At 45.8% G+C, this 24,328-nt stretch overlaps 1 protein-coding gene across 2 annotated transcripts in view; it reads right to left on the bottom strand.

The window, feature by feature from the left end:
• Nucleotides 1-17,524: 17,524 nt before the first annotated feature.
• The window catches only part of nolo (no long nerve cord), a 230,141-nt gene continuing 223,337 nt past the window's right edge, over nucleotides 17,525-24,328 (bottom strand). The window contains exons 20-23 of one of the 2 annotated variants that reach the window (XM_070532116.1): nucleotides 23,887-24,039; nucleotides 23,359-23,541; nucleotides 22,390-22,540; nucleotides 17,525-21,395 (exon numbers count right to left, since the gene is read on the bottom strand). In XM_070532116.1, coding sequence (XP_070388217.1) covers nucleotides 21,283-21,395; nucleotides 22,390-22,540; nucleotides 23,359-23,541; nucleotides 23,887-24,039 — 600 coding nt within the window. In that variant the 3' untranslated portion in view covers nucleotides 17,525-21,282. The remainder of the gene's footprint in view (nucleotides 21,396-22,389; nucleotides 22,541-23,358; nucleotides 23,542-23,886; nucleotides 24,040-24,328) is intronic. The other variant, XM_070532117.1, reaches the window with a different exon arrangement.

The raw sequence follows: 24,328 nt of genomic DNA, 5'->3' as shown, positions 1-24,328 counted from the left end.
TTACCCCAGGCTTATTCTTTTGTATGGTCCTCTGTGCAAGTTGTCCTGTATGCGTTTTGAGGCAAAACATCAATTTTTCAAAACATTTGCAAGGAAAACTCGTAACTTTAAGAACATTTGTGGAACCCTGAGCCGCCGACATCAGATGCAGTTCATGTACTCATTAACCCAACCACTAGAATCTGTGGCTACTACAGGTAGTGCAAGAATGGACATAAACTCACTACCAGACCTTTTGAAGGACAGACTGCATGAGCTTGACATGCATATGGCAGATGTGAACAGTTTGACTTCTGTCAAAGTGTGTGAAAGAAAAATCAATGTGGGTTGTATACTGCCACTCTTTGTACCAGATGATGACCTTCCACACTTTGCCCAGGTTGTGTTGATTGTGTCCTGTGACCAGAAATATTTTCTTTTCAGTTCAATTTTTGAAACAAAGTATTTTGACGACCACATGCATGCTTTTGTCGTGGAAAACACGGCTCACAATGTCATAGTTGAAGACACTGCACATGTGTTTTTTGACCCACTGTACCTTTACAAGGTGAGGAACACAAACTATGCCAACCCTCGCTATGCTTTCTTCACTAGTGCAGACTGACGACTTCTAACAAGAGAATAAAATAGGCAGCTCAGGTCTTGTAACCAAGTACCAGTGACAAACGAACATGCAGAGCGGTGTTGCAAGTGGCTTGAACTAGCGAAGAACACTCCTCTTTGCCACATGTTCTTTTAATTCCAAATATTTTGTTGGGCCAACCAGCTTGGATTCAGATGTCACCTAATTTGGTTTGTAGTAAATCACACAACGCATAAACAAATGCAATTAGTTTAATTCAAGCAGAATGACGAAGTATACTTATTACAAAGATGACTACGCATTTTGGACAACCTTAAATCAGTTTAGTTATGCTATATTTTTCAAGCGGACAAAATGAAAACAACAAAGTTAGTGTCAACTGTACCCAGCCAGACTTCAAAGAGATGTGATAGGGGTAAGTGCCCTGAAAGTGCGCATTACAGATGAAGTTCACATTGAGAATATACATATAAGCATTACACAGCTGTGAGCAACTGTGCATGTTTTAAAGTATTTTCTTATGTTAGACTTTTGTGGTGACTTGTGCAGTTGATGAAATGGTGCTTCTACTCATTAATCTCATTAATGCGTTGAAATGGATGTACAATGCATTGTATTGCATTTTACAGCAAAAAAGGTGCCAAATAAAAGGCATTACTGAAGTGCAACATGAGCATATTTGGTTGCTTTCATTTGTCAACTATGTTCTGTAATTGCAGTGCTTTTACTCAGCAGGATGCATTGAAGAACTAATTCATGCGTATTCATAACAATGCTTAGTGCAAACAGGAAGACACAAAGAGAAAGGACAATTGGCAATACTATCAACCAACATCTTCAGTACATCACACTTCTATACTTACTTCTAAAAGTTTTTATAGGCTTCCTTAATCTTTGTAAGTAGGTATAGAAGTGTGCTAGACATAAAAATACATTCCAGACATAAAAAGCATGAGTGGAGAAACTGCCATTACATCGCAAAGATCAAGGGAGTGATATCAAACAGAAGTTTCTAGTAAACAAAATGCAATGTTGTGCAGAACAACAGCAGCAATAAATCATAGTTTTAACTGGCACCTTTATTATGTCACGGTTCTAGTTACAGGAACCCAGACATAAGAAGCGCAAGCATATTCTGATCAAAGTAATCTACAAAAAACGCTACAGGCAATTATTGGGCAGGAGTACCCTGGGTCCATATCGATGTACCTTTGAGTCGAGCTTGCCAGGTGCACATCTTGCAATGCCCTGTTAGGTGCCAGGTCGTTTGTGTCAGTAAAGACTGCTCAGATGCTCCTCCAGGTGCTCATTAATGCAGCGGCCAGTCTGGCCAAAGTATATGTTGCGACATGATGACGGAATTTTATAGGCTACTCCAACAGCACAGTCTACAAACTCGGCATGTTACTTTTTGCAATGCAGTTTCTTAATCCTTCGTGACACACTGCTACAGAACCTCGACAGCTTGAGAGGTGAAGAGAAATTAGGTGCTACATGGTGCCTGATTGCCAGTTCTTCCACTTATAAACTATCCAATAATGGTGCTGTTTCTCAGCACATTTATGTCCTATTCTTTGTGTTTATTAGAATATACCATATAGGGTTTTCAAGGGGTGGTTTGTTACCATGGGCATATACCAGCTGTAAAACCAAATTTCACAGTGGAGCTGTTTACTAAGAGTTCCCCAAAGGTTTTCCTATGGTGGCATGCAGTCACATTGCCAATATCAACTTGTAAGTGCAACACAACATGGTGTGGAACTCTCAATTTGCTTTGGAATGGAATGATCAATTGCTATGAAGAAAAAAAAATTAAAGTTACCATGCGTATAGCTCATTCAAAAAGAAAACAAATTATTCGCTCATATATTTGACTAGTATTTCATAATTTTTGTTCTTTGCATTGTGTAATTTTGGCTTTGTGGTGGATGACACCAAGAAGTTTGTAATAAGAAAGCAAGAAGCTGTTAATGCAATGCAGGCTGCATGACTAACAACAACTAGGCACAGCCTCTTTCTATTGAAACCTAAATTGAGACTGTCATTAACAAAAGCCAGCCAAGACTCCACTTATAGGCGGCAGCAACTGCTCTTGCATTCAAGCATAGTTGTGGCTTGCTGTACTTAATGATGGCTTTCACGCAAGCTGTGTGTGAGTGAGCCCATGGCTGACCGTTCCTAATGATGGCTCCCATGCAAGAACTGCTGTGTTGCTGTAATGCAGGCTGCATGGAAGCCATCACTAACAACAACAAGCCACAGCCTCTCTCTATCACAACCTGAATTGAGACTGTCATCAACAAAAGCCAGCCAAGACTGCACTTACAGGTGGAAGCAACTGCTCTTGCATTCGAGCATAGTTGTGGCTGGCTTTTCTTAATGATGGCTTTTACGCAGGCTGTGTTTGAGTGAGCCCGTGGCTGACCATTGTTAGTGGCTGCTCCCATTCAAGAAGTGCTGTGTTGCTGTAACGCAGGCTGCATGGAAGCCATCACTAACAACAACGAGCCACAGCCTCTCTCTATCGCAACCTGAATTGAGACTATCATTAACAAAAGCCAGCCAAGACTGCACTTACAGGTGGAAGCAACTGCTCTTGCATTCGAGCATAGTTGTGGCTGGCTTTTCTTAATGATGGCTTTTACGCAGGCTGTGTTTGAGTGAGCCCGTGGCTGACCATTGTTAGTGGCTGCTCCCATTCAAGAAGTGCTGTGTTGCTGTAACGCAGGCTGCATGGAAGCCATCACTAACAACAACGAGCCACAGCCTCTCTCTATCGCAACCTTAATTGAGACTGTCATTAACAAAAGCCAGCCAAGACTGCACTTATAGGCAGATGCAACTGCTCTTGCATTTGAGCATAGTTGTGGCTGGCTTTTCTTAATGATGGCTTTTACGCAGGCTGTGTTTGAGTGAGCCCGTGGCTGACCATTGTTAGTGGCTGCTCCCATTCAAGAAGTGCTGTGTTGCTGTAATGCAGGCTGCATGGAAGCCATCACTAACAACAACAAGCCACAGCCTCTCTCTATCACAGCCTGAATTGAGACTGTCATTAACAAAAGCCAGCCAAGACTGCACTTATAGGTGGAAGCAACTGCCCTTGCATTCGAGCATAGTTGTGGCTGGCTTTTCTTAATGATGGCTTTCACGCAAGCTGTGTGTGAGTGAGCCCATGGCTGACCGTTGTTAGTGACAGCTGCTACATTCTGAAAGTAGTAGGACTCAGTTTTTTTTTTATTCATGAGAATAGTACAAACGGTTAGAATTTTTAAAAGTAGCACGCTTCCGCGTCTACACACTGCTGCCAACGAGTTTTCCTGTTTTCGTACGCCTTGAGGTACGCCTGGACCGGAATGCTGTTTAGCTTCATCGCGACAGCCTGTTGAACCGCCTCTATCGATTCGTGATGCTTCACTTTGAGCGTCGATATTATTCTCGGGAATAGAAGAAAAGACTGGCGGGGCCAAGTAGAGGCTGTAGGGCCGCTGAGGCAGCGTTGCCACCTTGTGCTGGGCAAGATACTCCACTACGTGGAAAGCTGTGTGTGTCTTGGCGCGTTGTCTTGGTGCAGCCGCCAATTGCTGGCGATGGCTGGGCGGGCACGAACAATGCTTTTTCGCAGTCTTTTGAGGACTTCCACGCAAAAAAAACTGCATTAACTGTTGGTCCGGGGTGGTACTAACTCTTTGTGGATGACTGCATGCATGTCGATCAAAAAGGCAAATGAGCATGGACTTTTGCTTGGATTTGCTCATGCATGCTTTCTTGGGGCGTGGGGAAGAAGGGGTGTGCCATTCTGAGCTCTGCCGCTTGCTCTCCGGGGCGTAATCAAACACCGAGGTCACATCACCAGTCACTACATTGTCCAAAAAGTCGGGGTCCTTATTCACATGGTGAAAAAGATCCTGGCAGATCGCTCTCCAGTTGCCTTTTGCGCCTCTGACAACACGATCGCGGCATGAAATTCGTGTACACTTTCCTCACTGTCTCGATCTCATAATCTTGGGTTTGAGGAACACTCAAGTCATCAGCAATCATTGTGATACTCATCCTACGATCACTGTTCAGTAAATTTTGCACTCGCGACACATTTTCGTTGGTCTTGCTGGTCGAAGTGCGTCCGGAGCGGTCGTCGTCTTCCATTCTTTCCCTACCTTCTCAGAACAGCTTGTGCCACTGAAAAACGCCTGATCTAGCCATGACAGCATCACCACAGGCCTCCCTAATCATGTTGTGAGACCCTTCGACCATTTTACCAAGCTTTACACAAAACTTCATCGCGTATCGCTGCTCCAGTAAAGGCTCCATGATTCTCGATCCGTAACGAGGCGTTTCGACAGGGTTTCACAGTACAAGCGACCTGCAACGGCCGAGAGCCGACTGCCGATTTTTCCCGGCGTTCCCAATATCCCCCTTCACCGATCCTGCGCGCACAGACCACCTCTCGTCCGCCCGTTCGCGAAGGAAAAAGCCGGTCCTACTACATTCAGAACAGATTCTGTATGCAAAATGTGCTGTGTTGCTGTAATGCAAGCTGCATGGAAGCCATCACTAGCAACAACAAGCCACAGGCTCTCTCTATCACAACCTGAATTGAGACTGTCATTAACAAAAGCCAGCCAAGACTGCACTTATAGGTGGAAGCAACTGCTCTTGCATTCGAGAATAGTTGTGGCTGGCTTTTCTTAATGATGGCTTTTATGCAGGCTGTGTTTGAGTGAGCCCGTGGCTGACCGTTGTTAGTGGCTGCTCCCATTCAAGAAGTGCTGTGTTGCTGTAACGCAGGCTGCATGGAAGCCATCACTAACAACAACGAGCCACAGCCTCTCTCTATCGCAACCTTAATTGAGACTGTCATTAACAAAAGCCAGTCAAGACTGCACTTATAGGCGGAAGCAACTGCTCTTGCATTCGAGCATAGTTGTGGCTGGCTGTACTTAATGATGGCTTTCACACAAGCTGTGTGTGAGTGAGCCCATGGCTGAACCTTCCTAATGACGGCTCCCATGCAAGAAGTGCTGTGTTGCTGTAATGCAGGCTGCATGGAAGCCATCACTAACAAGCCACAGCCTCTCTCTATCACAACCTGAAATGAGACTGTCATTAACAAAAGCCAGCCAAGACTGCACTTATAGGTGGAAGCAACTGCTCTTGCATTCGAGCATAGTTGTGGCTGGCTTTTCTTAATGATGGCTTTTACGCAGGCTGTGTTTGAGTGAGCCCGTGGCTGACCGTTGTTAGTGGCTGCTCCCATTCAAGAAGTGCTGTTTTGCTGTAATGCAGGCTGCGTGGAAGCCACCATTCAAGAAGTGCTGTTTTGCTGTAATGCAGGCTGCGTGGAAGCCATCACTAACAACAACGAGCCACAGCCTCTCTCTATCACAACCTGAATTGAGACTGTCATTAACAAAAGCCAGCCAAGACTGCACTTATAGGCAGATGAAACTGCTCTTGCATTTGAACATTGTTGTGGCTGGCTTTTCTTAATGATGTGTTTTACGCAGGCTGTGTTTGAGTGAGCCCGTGGCTGACCAATGTTAGTGGCTGCTCCCATTCAAGAAGTGCTGTGTTGCTGTAACGCAGGCTGCGTGGGAGCTATCAGTAACAACAACGAGCCAAAGCCTCTTTCTATCACAGCCTGAATTGAGAGTGTCATTAACAAAAGCCAGCCAAGACTGCACTCATAGGCGGAAGGAAGGAACTGCTATTGCATTTGAGGATAGTTGTGGCTGGCTATTCTTAATAATGGCTTTCACGCAGGCTGTGTTCGAGTGAGCCCATGGCTGACCGTTGTTAGTGACAGCTCCTACATTCTGAAAGTAGTAGGACTCAGTTTTTTTTTATTCATGAGAATAGTACAAACGATTAGAATTTTTAAATGTAGCACGCTTCCGCGTCTACACACTGCTGCCAACGAGTTTTCCTGTTTTCATACGCCTTGAGGTACGCCTGGACCGGAATGCTGTTTAGCTTCATCGCGACAGCCTGTTGAACCGCCTCTATCGATTCGTGATGCTTCACTTTGAGCGTCGATATTATTCTCTGGAATAGAAGAAAAGACTGGCGGGGCCAAGTAGAGGCTGTAGGGCCGCTGAGGCAGCGTTGCCACCTTGTGCTGGGCAAGATACTCCACTACGTGGAAATCTGTGTGTCTCTTGGCGCGTTGTCTTGGTGCAGCCGCCAATTGTTGGCGATGGCTGGGCGGGCACGTACAATGCTTTTTCGCAGTCTTTTGAGGACTTCCAAACAAAAAAAAACTGCATTAACTGTTGGTTCGGGGTGGTACTAACTCTTTGTGGATGACTGCATGCATGTCGATCAAAAAGGCAAATGAGCATGGACTTTTGCTTGGATTTGCTCATGCATGCTTTCTTGGGGCGTGGGGAAGAAGGGGTGTGCCATTCTGAGCTCTGCCGCTTGCTCTCCGGGGCGTAATCAAACACCGAGGTCACATCACCAGTCACTACATTGTCCAAAAAGTCGGGGTCCTTATTCACATGGTGAAAAAGATCCTGGCAGATCGCTCTCCAGTTGCCTTTTGCTCCTCTGACAACACGATCGCGGCATGAAATTCGTGTACACTTTCCTCACTGTCTCGATCTCATAATCTTGGGTTTGAGGAACGCTCAAGTCATCAGCAATCATTGTGATACTCATCCTACGATCACTGTTCAGTAAATTTTGCACTCGCGACACATTTTCATTGGTCTTGATGGTCTAAGTGCGTCCGGAGCGGTCGTAGTCTTCCATTCTTTCCCTACCTTCTCAGAACAGCTTGTGCCACTGAAAAACGCCTGATCTAGCCATGACGGCATCACCACAGGCCTCCTTAATCATGTTGTGAGACCCTTCGCCCATTTTACCAAGCTTTACACAAAACTTGATCGCGTATCGCTGCTCCAGTAAAGGCTCCATGATTCTCGATCCGTAACGAGGCGTTTCGACAGGGGTTCACAGTACAAGCGACCTGTAACGACCGAGAGCCGACTGCCGATTTTTCCCAGCGTTCCCAAGATCCCCCTTCACCGATCCTGCGCGCACAGACCGCCTCTCGTCCGCCCGTTCGCCAAGGAAAAAGCCGGTCCTACTACTTTCAGAACAGATCCTGTATGCAAAATGTGCTGTGTTGCTGTAATACAGGCTGCATGGGAGCCATCACTAACAACAATGAGCTACAGCCTCTCTCTATCACAACCTGAGTTGAGACTGTCATTAAGACAAGCCAGCCAAGACTGCACTTATAGGCGGCAGCAACTAACTGCTCTTGCATTCGAGGATAATTAATTTGTGGCTGGTTGTTCTTAATGATGGCTTTCACGCAGGCTGTGTTCAAGTGAGCCCGTGGCTGACCGTTGTTAGTGACAGCTTCTATGCAAGATGTGCTGTGTTGCTCAAACACAGGCGGCATGGGAGCCATCACTAACATCAAGGAGCCACAGCCTCTCTCTATCGCTGCCTGCATTGAGACTGTCATTAACAAAAGCCAGACAGGACTGCACTTATAGGCGGATGCAACTGCTCTTGCATTCGGGCATAGTTGTGGTTGGCTGTTTTTAATGATGGATTTCATGCAGGCTGTGTTCGAGTGAGCCCATGGCTGACCATTGTTTGTGACAGTTCCCACGCAAGATGTGTTTCTTGCAAAGCAGCTACTAATAACGTATACTGCAATGTTACTCTACAAAAAGACCTGCTTATAGTGACTGGTGATTACTTGCATATAGGTACACTTTATACAGTTTCCGTGGGGAGAAGTTTATTGATGTTTGACATATTATACCGAAAAAACGTAGTATAGAATATGTAAAATGCGAATGTATTTCTGCAATTTTGGCAACAAATATTATGGCGCTTATGATTTGCATGCGTGCACAATGAATAGCAGTCATCAATTAAAACAGTTAGTAGTACATCTTTGTTATTTAGGCGAACGTCGAGTACTCTGAAATACGCGATCTAGCTTGCAATGTGTGTAGGCGCAACGGCGACCCCAGTTAGCCTTGTTTTCGAATGCGCGACAAGGTTCGCATATTAGAAATTCAAGTTTAGTGCACCGCCGCATTTTCGCCGCGCCCACATTCAGAATGCGGTGAATAACGTGCCTTAGGGTAACGTGAAAAGCTATCGTCGCTCCGACATTGACGGCACTATAGACACTGCAACTGTCACGGCAAACTTCATACCACTTGACCACGAACGCATATGTTTGAGGATTATTGCGCGAAACAAGTTTCTCAAAATATTTGTTGAACAAGTCACTCTATTTATACAATGTAGTACATTCTTTATTCGGCAACACGTAGGTCAAGAAAGGGAAGAAAAGGAAAGCATATCGGCCATGCGAGTACATGTACTGATACGATAGTCCAAAAGTTATCACTCATTTGCTCTCATCAAGTTGTTGCGCAGGCTCACGAAGGTAGCAATCGTAGTTACCTGCACACGAACGAATCCTTATATGCGAGTCACGGCCACGGCATCTGCCAGATGCGCTTCGTTCTACAAAAGACTGCACTACACACCACTCATCGCCACGTCTTTTCGCCACAATATCCACTTCCATGTGGAAATTCACTTGCAGATACTCCAGGTGGCTTCACACTTGGTTGAAAATTTTATACCGAGTGCCTTAACAAGCCTGTAATTCGACGATAATAATAACAAATGGACTAAGTCGCTCAGCAAGCTGACCCGCATGTTGACAGTGCAGACTGCAGTCGGCTGGGGATGATTCTCTCCGCTCATTGGTCCACGCATTGGTTCGCACGCTGGCACGTGACAGAAATTATCTGTTCAAGGTGGTCCGGGCAATGAAATTACGGATAACGGCCTTCGGACGTAGAGCCTGACACCGGTTCTTCACCGAGTTTACAATTGCCGCTTACGTGCAACACCTGGGTGGAAGACCGCCGCAGAGGGTTGAATGGGCATATTTTTAAGCTCCCATTATAAACTGCGTGCGGTCCCTTCCTTAGAAACGCCCGTTTAACCATTACGATACTCCGATTCCTGGGGACCCGAGAAAAACGAAGGTTTCAGCCCATTTTACTACCTTTCGTGGAGGTACGCATTTTGGGCTCGGGAGGTAAAAGGGGATGTCAGCTGCTAAAACGCCCATATGGGCTAATTTGTGTTTACAGTGTACAGACCGAAGCTATGACGTCTACAGCTTGTGTGTAAGTCGCTCTTTACGAATTTTCTGGCGCAATTTACTTTGAAAAGTACACATAATTCAATAAGGCACTTGCTCTTGTCGGAAGGCCTAGAAAAATGAAGGTGCACGCTAAACTTTCGCACGCGTGCGTGCGCGTGTGACATACGTCGCTCGTGGTGGTGGCGCCTGTGTGACGTCGGTTGTGCTTGGCGAACGTCGGAAGCAACCTCGCTATACATCCACTTTCACATGGTGGAAATGAGGCGGATCTTTTTGTTCATTTATTCTACATTTCCCACTTTTATGTAGTAAAAGCTTGACCCTTCTCTGCAACTACTATGGCAAGCGTGGGAAAAAGGCTAAACAAATTTTACGTTCAAATTACAAATTGTTCCACCTTATACTTGCGGGTTAAATGTGTGTGCACTATAAAGCAAGTTTTAGGACTCGACTGGGCATGATTGCTGTGTACGTAGTCGTTCGACGATTCGCGAAGTCTTTCGGTCTTTGAAAAGATGCCCGCTCTCGTGACGTCCGTCTGTCCTTTCTATAGTAAGCTTTAGACTTGACTTGCATTCATTTCATTGGACACGTTGGAGAATTCTTACCTGTTGAAGAGTAACCCGGAGAATACGCATGTACGTGTGAGCTAACAACGCCTGCTTTCGCGCTCCCAGACGTTGCTGCACCTGATGGCAGTTATCGTAACTACCGGTGACATGACTATGTGTTAGCCGGCTTACCGTTCGACTCTGTAGCGTGTCAGTCAAGATGTAATACCGCTGTTGGTCTCTAAGAAAATGAAAATGAATGAATGAAATGAGACGAAGATGGCTCATTCCCACTTACAATATATACAAGTTTTTGACGTGTAAGAGCTTGCATGTGCTTGTGTGCGCCAGGGCATGCCTGGGTGTTTGTGGTTATATATATATATATATATATATATATATATATATATATATATATATATATATATATATATATATATATATATATATATATATATATATGTTTACTCGCGTCTCTCTGTACACGTGCATATGCATCTATGATTTCATCACCGTGTTTTGAAGCATCAGGCAAGCGTGGCACTGCTTAGTTTCTTCTTCTTTTTTCTTTTCTTTTTTTTTTTTGCTGCAATTGCGTGCTGTCTATGCAGCGTCAGCACATGCGCAGTATGCGCTACGCAGTCCGCCGAATCTGTTCCGCCCGCACACCGCATCACGGAGGTCGCACGATCTACCGCAGAAGTCAGGGTACAAGGCGAGCGTGCGAGGGTGAACGGAGAAGTCTGTTTAGTTTGATGCCCAGTGTTGGATGTCACGTGATCGGTTCGGTTTTTAGTGACGTAGCCCACATGAAGTGGCAAAGGGTGTGGAAACATGGGACGTTCGCTTCGTGACAAGCGCCGGCGTTGCCCGCTTGTCGGCGCTCCTCGTCAAGCCAGCGCTCGGACCACGGTTGCATGCGGTCATCGAATGAAGTCCATTCGTGCTTGTCTTTCGGCACGTGACGCCTATGTTATTTAGTTAGTAAGAGAATGTTGACATGCAATGTATACTGCCAACGAAACTACGGGCCCTAATTCGTGTAACAGCCTAATTATTTGCTGTCGCTGTCACCACTTCGCCTTTTGGGCTAGAGACTTGTTGCTTCAATATGTGACGTCATAATAGGTTTCGTTCCATATTATGTCCCGCGAGAATCTGCCAGCATAGAGCACTTTGAAGAAGCTTTATCCAGCATCACCTTTTGCGACGCGTAAACAGCAAAAAAAAAAGAACCTGGAAGAAAATAAGCATTTTATTACACCAGCCCATACATACAATATTGTTTTCCCGAAGCTAGAAAAACAAGAGAACAATTCGCAGAATAGGGTCGTCCATGTAATGCGATCATTTCATCAATAGTATGGTTTGGATTTTCACTTACTGCTTCACGTGGTGTGCCTGTTGTATGTCTCTTTGCGCTTTGAGAAATGTACATTGATTGGTTATGCATAGAGCAGTGTAAATGTGTGACTTGCGAGTGGCGCAGAACATGTCCACAGGTCTTGTTTTTTTCTGCACGCACATGAGCAGAATTTCCTTTTACAACAAATACCTGTCGATGGCTCATTTACCTGTTGCAGTGCTCTCCCTGCATGCGCAACCCATATCATCGAGTGCACTGCCTTCCGTACTGCACAAGACGTGCTTTTGAGGAAGAAAGACAGCTTGAGTTTTACGGTAAAGCATGCCAAAGCACTGCACGTCTACTTCCCGCAGGTTAGCACAGCATTACGTATGCTTAGACAGGGTTATGATTAGGTAGGACCGCCGCACGTGAGATCTCGCGCAACCGAGTTGAGGGGAGGGGCGGGAAGGAGGAGGAAGGGAGCCTGTCATTTTCTGGTTGGTTGGAAGGCACCGAGGTAAAGGGCGCGTGAGGTCGGGCAACCGAGGGAAGGGCAAGAAGGAGGAGGGACTTTCGCTCACTCGCTCACTTGTTCCTTCGTCTGTTCGTTCCGACTATTCACTTACATTGACAATCATCATCAATGGTTAGTACATATACTTTTCTACTTATTTTCTTAATTTTCTATATTCTTTTGTGGTTTGAGAAACCTGTATGCTCTATTTTATTTTTAGTTCCTACTACCCTGCTTTACTCCTACTGGCGCACTGTGCTATTTGTCCTTGCTTGGAGGACGAAGACGAAGTGTCTGCGAGCCAGAACGCTATTTTTCTAGCTCAGCTGTTTTTTCCTTATTTCTGCGTACATCTTTGAAGAGCCGGCAGGGTTCTTGGCGCGGATGCAAGTTGACGTCCCCTGCCTCTCTGGGGAATGGCGACTTCAGCGGCGGCTGCGTCTAGGAAGCGGACCGGCCTCCAGAGTGACACCGACGGTGATGACACCAGCGTCTACTCGCTAAGTAGTGAGGCTTTCTCCGATGACGCCTTCGAGCTTGTGCGGAGCCGCAAGGCGAAATGAAGACACACCATCAGGGCATCCATGTCTTCGAGCACGCCAACGCTAGGACCAACTCAGAATACCGCACTCAGTAGGATTCTATTTGTACCAGTACTCGCTACCGACAACCTGAGGCGACTCAACAGACAGTCCGTATTGGTGCAACTTGAAGAGGTGGTGTTGAGCTCCGCTCGTTCATCCCCTAGAACAGTGGTTCAACTACTGGTGTCATCTACGACGTGGACGTCTCCATCTCCAGCGCCTACTTGCCGATTCTAGTGAAGCCTGCCGTTGATGGCGTCGCCATAACACATGTGTATCGCCTCGGCACATCCCGCTGTGTGAAAATTATATTCAAGAGCGAGACTCTCCCTTCGCACGTCAAGGTGGGCCACTTTAGACACCCTGTGCGACCATTCATCCCAAGGCCACTGCAATGCTGCAATTGTATGAGGCTGCGACACGTGAGCGCCGTGTGCGAGAACACGAGAGTTTGCTCACGCTGCTGTGAGCCCCACGCTGTAGACTCTTGTGCAGCCACGGTTCTCAAGTACACCAATTGCTTTGGGTCCCATGATGCTTCCTCGAAGGACTGCCCCGAAATGAAGAAGGAAAAGGCGATCTTCTTGATGAAAATTGCCAACCTGCTCCTCCCATATTTTACACTCCCTCCATTGTAATATTTGCTGTTGTGTACAATAATAATAATAATAATAATAATAATAATAATAAACGTAACACACAGTTTTCGCATCTGTTGGGCACAAAGCTAAAATTTTAGCATCACATGTCATCCGATTTGCCACAAGGGGTTTAGCTTAAAAATTGCAGACGACTGTTCAGGACTCATGAGTAATACAGCTCTTCGTTGTATATCACTCTGTAAATGATACGTATCGGTGCAATTTTCTGCAGGTTTACGCCCGCATGCTGTAAGACGCAAGACAACTCAGTTTTTCTAGGTCATAATTTATTGGCACTACGAGATCATAAATAACATGTCACACAGACACATACACACACACAAAAAAAAACTTATTGCTCTTGTAGTGAACTTTCATACACACCTCGGGGGAATAGCTCTCTGTGACGCCTTTTCAACAGGCGGCTCTTCATATACTTTCAAGTGAACACACGTGAGTTTTATGTTACAGAGCACTACACAGCTGACGCGTGATAGCTGCTTAACATCGTGGGTGCCACGACATTTGTCCAGTGGAGACAATCCATCGTGCTTGACAACATGATATCGATTTGCAACTCAAAAGCGTCAAGTCAAGCTTGGTACCAGTGTTCGCTTCAAGACCGCGCGACAGCTGGGAAAGAAGTGACAATGAGCGAGGCGAGAGCATATGCTATTAAATATTATCTACAACAGTTTGACTCTAATGAGTAATAAAGGTGGCAGAGCACAAAATTCTAAAATATAACTAAAGAGAAATGCGCAGAATTGCGAGATAGGAGAAAAAAAGGAAAGCACGAGTTGTTTCTCAAACACTTCGTGATACTTTCTGGCAAACCCAAAAAGAAAATACTAGATCTTACGCATGATTTGAAAAAAGGTACGCGTACAAAAACACGACACACGGGGAGTGAAAAGGGCAAATGCAAGGGCTTTTGGCAAAGATGTGGGATTGGTCAGATAATTTGGAAAAGAAGTAGCAGGCTCTCAGGGTATGCTAGAAATTGAACCCAAAAACGACAGAAAGGCTGAGAGGGCCGACTTCGTCTCGTGTTAGTGTTTTGTATGCTTCCTGTCTCCCCTACCGATTTTTCTCAACTTTGTGTTATTCTAATATCTCGGGCTTTGTCTATGCAGCAAAGGAAAACAAAATAAATATACACTGATACGTTTGGGGAAACGCGCCTCACGACTCTCCGTACTGAAATAATGAATGTGCACAAATAATTTCCCGCAGGCGTGAGTTTGAACTAAAACAAATCCTGACATCCCGTTCACACGCTTTTCTTATTTCTTTCTGTTCTCTTTCTTTTTTTTTGTTTCGTGCCACAGAAAAATTAACCAATGTGGTAAACATTGGGGAACACATTGGCCCTGCTTCATGTGCTACGTTCCTCTCTCTATGCAGATGAAGGAAACACGTTTTGAACGTTCCCAGTTTAATTCTATTGACAGCTATACGCAAAAAGGAAGTGAGGCGTGCAGACAGGACACAAGAGTAGAGAAGTGGACAACACGAATGCCGTTCGTGTTGTCCACTTCTCTACTCTTGGGTCCTGTCTGCACACCGCACTTATTTTTTGCGTAATGAATCCTTACCAACTAGCTCAGCTTTCTGTCGTTCTGACAGCAATACATCACGCTCATCGTGTGTGTTCCTTTCGCTTAGCTAAACGTAGATGATGACGCCACGTATCTTAACCGTTGCGTCGTGTCGCCGACGGGAGCGCTCCGCTCTTTTCAATTGTTGGTGGGAGCGCTAGAAAGCGTACTCACTCGCTCATTGATTAGTTTACTAAGCGTTGTCATCTCATCCTATGAGTCACGAGAGTTAGCCTCGGCAAAACGTGGACGCAGAAGCAAGAAATTAACGAAAGTAGAGATCCAGTCGCACTGTTAACAGTGCTTTGCATGCGCTTTTTCTGAATCGTGCGTGCCACTTCCCGCAAGGTACTGCGGTACAGGAACATGCCTAAGCGTGCATTCTGTGCGGGTTTCAGAGACGCGTTAACCGTACGGACAAACAGCTACTGCACTAACGCTCATTCTGAAACATACACATAAGAAAATGCTACCTCACAGAGTCAATTCACTGATGTTCTTGGCAATGAATGACGCCTCACACAACGAGCCGACTACACATGCTTTGCGATGCGTGAGCAGCCACAAATACTTCAAGCATCCAAACAACCAGAGCTTATTGTTTTTCTTTCCTTGGAGCCAAATTTCCTTGAAGTAATACCAAAGTAAGCAATCACCAGCTGAGTGCCACGAATCCATTCGACATGCGTTGAATGGTTTGGTGGCCGCGTGGTGTGCTCAGTTATTCGCAGTTGCACGAAAAAAAAAAACTAGTTAATATGTAACTCACAAAGCAGGATATAAAAACCAAACACTGTACCTTGGGCAAATTACTAGCACTTTGTTTCAGCTTTACGTTAGTCAGCACATTCCGGGGTAAAGACGGATCAATCTGTTGCTGCGTTGCCGAGAAAATCGCCATTAATCTCTCGCCTACGTTTCTTTTCCACTAGGCCCTCGAAATGAAACACAAGTTTTCCGTCACTTTCGAGAATTTTGCTACGAATTTCATAGAGCACCAATCGACCGAGAAATGCATACATACAAACCATGGCTCAAGTGTCGCACAGTAGTCGTGAATGCGGGTACTTGCGCATCTAAACGAAGTGCACGTAAACCGAAAATGATATGTATACCCTGTCTCAAGTCGCAGATGCCTCAAACGACCCACACCCTGCACCTCTGCCTGCTGTAACTGGCCAAGCAAAAAAAAAGTCCTGAATTTTGGCTTGAACATTGCGTATATAATTTTTTGTTCTTATGGACGGCATGCATTCAATTGCGCAGTAACCCGTGCAACTGAACGTTTTTAATGGTTTTACCGTCTTTCTCTTCTATACTTTTTCTTTTCTTATGGCAAATGAATTTTGGGTCAAAAGGTTTGTAGATCCAGAAGCTACCCAGTTCCGAAGAGACGCAGGACATGCTCGCGACACTCAACTGAGATAAGCTTCCCGCTTTTTCGCAACACCATCTTTCGCCCCGTATCGCAAGTTCTGCGATTCAATGGAACTGACCGAAGCTGAAGAAAACATTAAGAGCTCATATCTCAGTGCAGTTACCAAAGTCATACTGCATAACGGAGATGCCAGAACAAGCCGCGACAAATGCAATGGTGTCAATATTACGCACCAATTTGCTGGCACAATATATTTGCTTCGGGTGTGGAACGCAGTCCAACGCTGGTGTTCAGCGAACGCAATTTGTTGTTTTTTCGAATTTGAAACGTTGTGGGTGTCCGACTAGGGCTAAGTTGCTTTCCCTGCACACCGCATGCTCTGTTACCCAACGATGAGTGTCTGTTTTGTATGTTTGGTAAACTAATGTTTCTCAATGAGGCACTAACACTGTATAATTAAGGAAGCATCGCGCCTTCTCCAATTTCGCGCCAAGAATTACATGCAGCCACCAGAGTCGCCACGAGAAGAACGCTTTCTTAACGCACAAATGTTGTCCTAGAGCAAAACGAAAGCCTTCCTCCGACTGGCCTTCTGCTCATAAGCAAAAGTAGCAACACAAAGACAGAGCTGTCCGTGCAAAGTATTCTCTCCTAACATGACCGAATGTTTGTCGACCGTACGTTTAGTCCTCACAAGAGAAGCGACGCACAAATGGAATGTAGGCTAATGTCCAGCGATGTTGGTGATTTCGTTTATCCTGCTCTAGTTCCCGCAAGAGCAACGTCAACGGGGAATGTTCTACAGGAAAATTAGGGTATCACGTACCTCCTGAAGCAGCTGCGGGAATGACAGGCTACGTACCCTACTCATGACAAGTTGGAAGCATTTGACGGAATAAGAAAAAAAAAGTGGGGGTGGGGCAACGCTATTAGGTGAGTTCAGAGAGAAAAAGAAAGGCATGACCACCGACCTAGCGTCATTCGTGATTCAAGGCAGCTTTCATGGTTTCACCGATATGCCTGTTTCACTCCACCTAAATAGTCATACCACTCAGCCCTTCGTGGTTCCTTCAAGTGTCAGGTCTTTACATGGAGCAAAGTAGTGTACGGCGAAATATTTGTGCCCTGCCCTTCGACATTTTCCCGAGTGAAGCGCACGGACAACCGTAATGAACGAAAATACGGACAAATGTCACTTTAATGACATATTTTTTGACTGAGTGTCTCCGGAAACGCATGCCATTTTCATTTACTTTAGGTGACAACCAACTGTTAATGTTCACGAAGCTTTCATTCTCAAACATTGGACACAACCTTGAGAGACAGCTAGCTAAAATGATCTAGTGTGCCCTACAGAGACAGGTAACAATATGAACGTACTACTGTATACAGCTATACACAGTAGGCACCACATAGATTTGTTCGAAGAGTAAGTACGTAAGGCGGCGCGAAACGCAAGAAAATTCCATGAACTTATGATGCAGCGCTAGCCATCATAGATGTATTTTCGCAAAATCGGCTCATATTTTCGTTCACGTGTCTAAGACCATTTCAGGTCCATGTGGCTAAGCACGAGAGGAAAGTAGAGCCATTTGAGGCCTAATTATTTATTCTATAGAAACACATGGTAGCAGGATGCAGAGCATATGTGTAGAAGTCACAATAAATGTGACCAAGGGCCAGTATCATGTCTGTTTCCTCAATATCACACTGACCGTAGTTGAGAGCCTGAGAAGTTCGCTTTCCTCAAATCGATCCTTCGTGGTCAACGCGCACATTTCCGCTTTGTATTTTCCGGCTGCGAGTCGCGCTTGATCCTCGAAACCTCATCACTGCAAGTACGACGAGGGTCGCTTGTTTGCACTCACAAAATAAACATTTATATGGCTTAAACGACTTCCAGCGGAATATTTGAAACTGTACTACCAAAGAAATAGGTTTCAAACGGTGGTGCGACAAACGTGGGCGCCATTCGAACGAGAAAATTTACTGCCCGCTTGGGGCTCGACATGTGACCGATTTTGCAGCAAGTCAATAAAAACACGACGCAAGGGAAAGTATCAACTTGGACAATGTTAAGCTTAATTTTAACGGCTTAATTCACAGGACAGGTAGCTTATGCCGCGTGATACAGGGCCAGTCGCAGTAATTTGAACACACTCTTTATACTTTTTTTTCCATTTCAAGTAAAACACAAACCTTCAGACGAGAGCATCACCTTCTCGGTGTGTACGAGGAAAAAAAAAACAATGACGAATCGAAACGGAAGACAGAACAGAAAAATGATAAAACCAGGATGCATGACTAAACACAAATGCAGCGTAGGGGACACGAAAGCTCGAAACATTTCGAAATGTTTTCGTGTCACATAAACCCGTTTTGTTGTCGAGGAGTAGTGTCGCCCGACAGGGGACGTAACATTCAACAAACATACAAGTATGCAAAATTCAACACCAGCTTTCCGAACAGGGGTAATGATTCTTCAGTTGCGCTACACTATAGTACAATGCATTAGAGGTGCTATATTCGAGAAAATATAAAATCATCATAAAATCACTTTATACAGAACAAAACATTGTATTATTGCAGTGATGTAACTTTTCGGTGTAAACAATGACATGCGCCTACCTTGAAACTCGTTCAGTTGAACGAGAGAGCGATTAACATCAACTACAACATAATTCACTCAGCAATAACGGTATTTCCACGCTTTGTGCTGCAAGTCCCACAAAGCATTTTCGATCTAACATTGACGCGAGGAAATGGGAGAGCGTTCCCTCCTTAATAACGCTATTAATCTAGACGGGCCTCATGAGCACAACATTGCTGTTTTGACCGAAAATCATCACCTGTACAGTATTAGACATCTGTAAACATGGAAAACAGAGCGCTAACCTGTAATCAGAACTGTTAGCTTGTTTCCCGTTCTTTGCCAAACATAGCTTGATTGCAGTGACTTCAGTGTATTCTATTCCAAGGAATGTTATGGCAGTGCACTTATACAACACAAAATGTTGTTATCTCTTCACATTGGTTGTTCTACAAAGCAGGACTTCGCACATAAAACGCAATACATCTCGCCTATGGCACAAACGCATACGCAGCACTGACAACTTCGACTGAGAGGTGAGAATACATATCGCCTTACTGAAACGCTTTGCATGCTGCCGTGTAATTCCACGTATCGTTGTTCGCACCATTCATAAGAAATCATGTGAACTTCGCGCGGAATATTGGTGAATTCCATAAACAATCAGTGAGTAAGACGTAAAAAGGTGAAATGTTTGGCTGGCATACGGACACATTTCAGTAGGACGAACTTAATACCATGTACAGCACCAGTGGCAACGTTTCAAATTTGCTTCATTCTGAAGAAGTATACCGCTCACAAAGCGGCATGGTTCTCTCTCTCCGGCAGGCTGCACGCCAACTGGATGTCATGACAGAAGAAATTTAAAATAAATCAAACTTGGCATTGCGTCCCGACTTCCAAGTCTACGGGAAGGGGACTATGCGAAGCACTATTCGCAGGGGTGCCACATATATGTACTACACCTAACTAACCGCAGAATGGACTGGTTGCTCGTCATTTCGCCATCCCGCTCTCGCTAGTTGTCAGACAACTTTCAAAGATGCAATAATTGATATTTGTACAAAGAGTATAATAAATGAAAACAAAAAAGAAAAAAATTGCAACTGAATAATGTGTCTGTACCGCAGTGGTGCCACATTAATTTTGCGAGACAAATGTAACTTGCACCATAAAACAAGGCCAAGGTCATGCTACATATCATCTTGAGAAACCTCGTTCTAATTATACTCTTGAGCTTGTTGTCGTGACTGCTTGCCCTGCCCATCCTTTCGACCTACAGCCATCCATCAGGAGACCATGCGCATGTTTCCTATAAACGAGCATCAGATGTCTGTAGTCAAACGGGTAGAGTTCGGCTGATTCGGTGCTTCTCACATTGTTCTGAGAAACAGGCAGTCACGCCTAGATGGTCTAGTGACCTTAGCATTTGCGCGTGACATTTTATGTGGGTGGTCCTAATGGGGGCACACAAGAACGAAATCACCAACAAAGAGATATATAAAAAGGAAGGCTGTTTAATGCTAACACCTGCAAGATCTCCGGCTACTCGAGTCCGCCTAGGCACCGAATTCTCCCCGAAGGGGTTGACGGATCTCACACTCGACTACGCCCCGGCGTTTTCCTGAATATGTCAACTTATTAGCCCTAACAAGCACTCTTAAAGCTTTAGTTACTCGTTTTCGGCGGCATTTTCTTCTTCAGCTTGAGACTATAAACATTGCTACAAGGCGAACATTACACTTACTCAGTGCGAAAGATGCGACTGTCTACAGCACAGTGCTGTAAGAGGACACACTGCGCCGTAGAATCTCTCCTTCATCTGATTCACAGGGAGACGGCGATGGTTCGACAGACGAGAATGACAGCCCAGTTGTCAACACGGTTTCGGGCATTCCCGTCACCACCGCATCCGCCGTGCGCGGGTCACGAAAGCACAACAAAACTTCTCTACGCGACAGACAAACATCGCGCAGCCATCGCTATAGCGCGCTGCTGCTGCGAACGCGTTCTGAAACCTGCAGCGCCTTTATCTCGTCGCACCACGTCTTAAACCTTCTGTCACGGACCACACACTGGGGAAGCTTTCCACGAAACATCGCCAACGGACGCAACATCTCAGCTGGCCTCATCACCTGTCGGCGGCCGCTGGAGGGACAAAAATAAACGCGACGACGACGACGACGACGACAGAGCCGCTGCGGTCGGTCTCGGTGGTTGACCAAGCGGTGTCGGACGGCGACGCTTTGGCCAACTGCTTCGACAAGGCCAAGGCGCTGGCGGAGCCGGCATTGGAAGCGCGGCAGCCGTCCCAAGGCGGAACCGGTAGAAGAAGCTTCTAGCTGCGTTCGCAGGTGGCGCAGCAAAGGTCGTGGTAGTTCTTCATGTGACACATGCGAAACTGGCGGATCATTTGACAGTTGCGTGAGTGGTCTTCGCAGTTTTGCCCTGCTTGGGAGGGGGCGAGGCAACGAAGAAAAAGAAAGGGAGAAAACACATGAATAAAATATAAGTGACACGCATGCCTAAGCACTCTAACAACAAAGGGAGTGTTGGCGACTTCTTTACGTCAGAGGCATTGTATGTTAAGGTTTGGCTGCGCTTTCGAAAGTCCACAGAGACCCAAAGCGCACCCAAGCCCATCTGTCTTTAGAGCACGGGAGTGCTTTGCGGCAGCGTGCGTTTGCGACATCTATAGTGTTAGTCGCTGGGCCAAGACAAATCTTTCTCGGCAAGCGATGCCATACTTGCAGGCCACAGCTAGTCGAGCTGCACTAAATGCAGGCGATGACAGTTGCTGTAGAGTGAACGATCAGTAACTCGAATGAAGGCACACCTTCGCCTGTATCCTTCGTAACTATGACGCTCGTCTAGCGTATGGCGGAATCGTTGCTCAAAGGTTAAAGTCAAGAGGCCCGCTGCTTACCAAGAAGCAGGACTATCAGTAACCAGCCGCTCAAAAGTTGTCTTGAACCACCGGCCAAAGGCACATGGCATAAATCCACTTGTAGCTGCACTGTTTCATCGGCCTTGACGGTACAGAATGTTGAGAACAACGGACAAAACGTGCCGTATGCACTGTCTTCAGAGAGCTATAATTCTAGTGCACCGTGGTGCTGTTAATCATGTGCCACTCACCATGGCACATCATGTCAGCCGAAAACCCGTCAACAATACACGGCCGAATAGCACTCCAGTTTACAGCCTGTTTGTTTTTGTTTTTGTTTTTTCATCGCATGTACTTTTCTTGCAATTTTCACCGCATACGAGCCGCTATTCGTACCAGTTCAGGCATGTCACGCTTGGCTGCGGACTCAGTCCAGCTGAGCGAATACAACTCAAGTGGCTAATAGCTCTCGCGAGAGCCCTGTTGCTCCCTGCGCAATTGATGAAACATTACACGCATGTCAAATCAGCTGAGTCATAAGTACTAAGCGCCACTCACTGGCTGCGTCGCACGGTGGAGCCTTGCATCCTTGGAGCACTTCGGGTCGGTCGTGACTCCGACACGAGTCTCCGGCGGGCCGGTCTGTGCCGTACCACACGCAGCGCAGAATACGTGTGCGGAAGCCACTCTCTCCGCATGTAGCTGTGCACTGGGAAAATAGAGCAACAAAACAGCCAATGACAAACGTTGCGGCAGATTGATTTATGAGGCTTAATATTCCTAAACAACGTGCGTGCTATGAGATAGAGCAATTTTCACCGCGTTGGTCTTCCATCTGTTTTACAAGCATCTAAACTAAGTACACCATGGTTTTCGGATTCCGCCTTTAGGTGGGAATTATGCATGCATCGCATTAAGTACATGCTAATGCATGGAAAAAAAGGTTACACAATCCCTGACCATAAACTAAAACAGCTTCGATTCGTTAAACAACCATCAATGCGCTTCTTCTTCGTCTATTTACGTATTGACCCGCGCTTCGACGGCCACATTTTGATGTGAGCGAAGAAGGAAATCGTTCATGCAGCTCACTTTAATGCATTAAAAAACCACAGTGGTCATAATTAACCGGAGCTCTTCACTCTATATATGGTATCTCTAATAATATAATATTCAACATGTGCACGTTAAGCCCAATAGTTTAAGTGATATTGGCTTGTTCTCTTAAAAGCATGACCTAACAGAGAAAAAGTTGATTGAAAATGGAAATTTAACAAATTGAATTTACAGTGAAGGCACGTATTACCTTAAACATTGGGATCCAAATGAAATAGAGACTCACAGAAAAATGAATACATTAAGTGATCCAGGGTCGTGGAACAAGAGGTACATCAAGCTGCAGTGAACGTTTCAACGGGAGAATTCGTCGAAAATTCCCTAGTCGAAACGTTGGCTCTAGGCTGAGGCTTCCCTTGTTCGACCATTGTCGATCGCCTCAGCATCGAGGTGACTGGCGAGTCACTTTACCTCCGACCACTCGCCGACCTTCCAGACGCCTCTGCAGAGTTCGCTGAAGCACTCCTGCTGATCCTGAGGCCTAATGGAAACATCGCAGTGCTTGTCCTCCACAATGGTGTCGTTGGCCAGTCGACAGCTCACCGGACGCTCTTGGACTGCACGGCTGAGGCCCAGGCAATGGCCCTTCGTGCACTACACGCCAAAAAAAAAGAAATAACAGCGTCATTGTACTGCTTCACGAGAACGTCGCTAACGTTTCGTTTTAAAAATTAACGTTCTCTGAAACCGGGAAAGGCATCCACCAGGACAGTGCTTTAAGTATCCCCACTACTGTAAATAAACTCGCAGTATTTCTCTCAAGGGACACCGCCGACTTCCAGCATCTTTGATCCCCGCTTTACGAGGCCACAATCGAGGTCTCTGGAAGGGCGTCCTGCTGTTGAGTTGCCGCTGGCTCACTTGCAATGTCTCGTCGGGCGTTTCGAAACGCGTCGGACGGCTTCAGCCCTGGTAGCTATTTTGGAGTGAAACACTTACCTCCGTCCAGGGGTCCGTTACCCAACGCGGACAGCTGTCGGTACCGCAGCTCTGGATTATCAGTGGCGCCTCCATGCCGGCGTCCACGCACAGCGTGTTGTCCACGGTCTTCGATACATTGTGCAGGCGAACCATGCATTGTGCCACACGTACCTGCGACGAGGCGTATAGAGCAGCTCACGGTTAAGCATCATCTTCCAATGACCATCGCCTAATTGATGTTAATCAAAGAAAACGAAAAGAAAAACCAGGAACATCACACGTAGAATAAAGATATCGTAATAAGCTGCATTTTCAGCAATATTTTCGCATTCCTGCCATATTATCTACACTTCTAATATTAGCATGCCAAATCCTTAATAACACTTCTTTCTTGAACTTCCTCAAGCTTCATTTAATAAGCTGGATCGCCAGGAGACGCTTTCATCAAGCTGGGTCTTCT

This window comes from Dermacentor albipictus, chromosome 1 (genome assembly GCF_038994185.2).
Source record: "Dermacentor albipictus isolate Rhodes 1998 colony chromosome 1, USDA_Dalb.pri_finalv2, whole genome shotgun sequence".
NCBI classification, from domain to species: Eukaryota; Metazoa; Arthropoda; class Arachnida; order Ixodida; family Ixodidae; genus Dermacentor; species Dermacentor albipictus.
The sequence above is the reverse complement of the archived record's forward strand: the minus strand, read 5'-3'. Positions and strand labels throughout refer to the sequence as shown.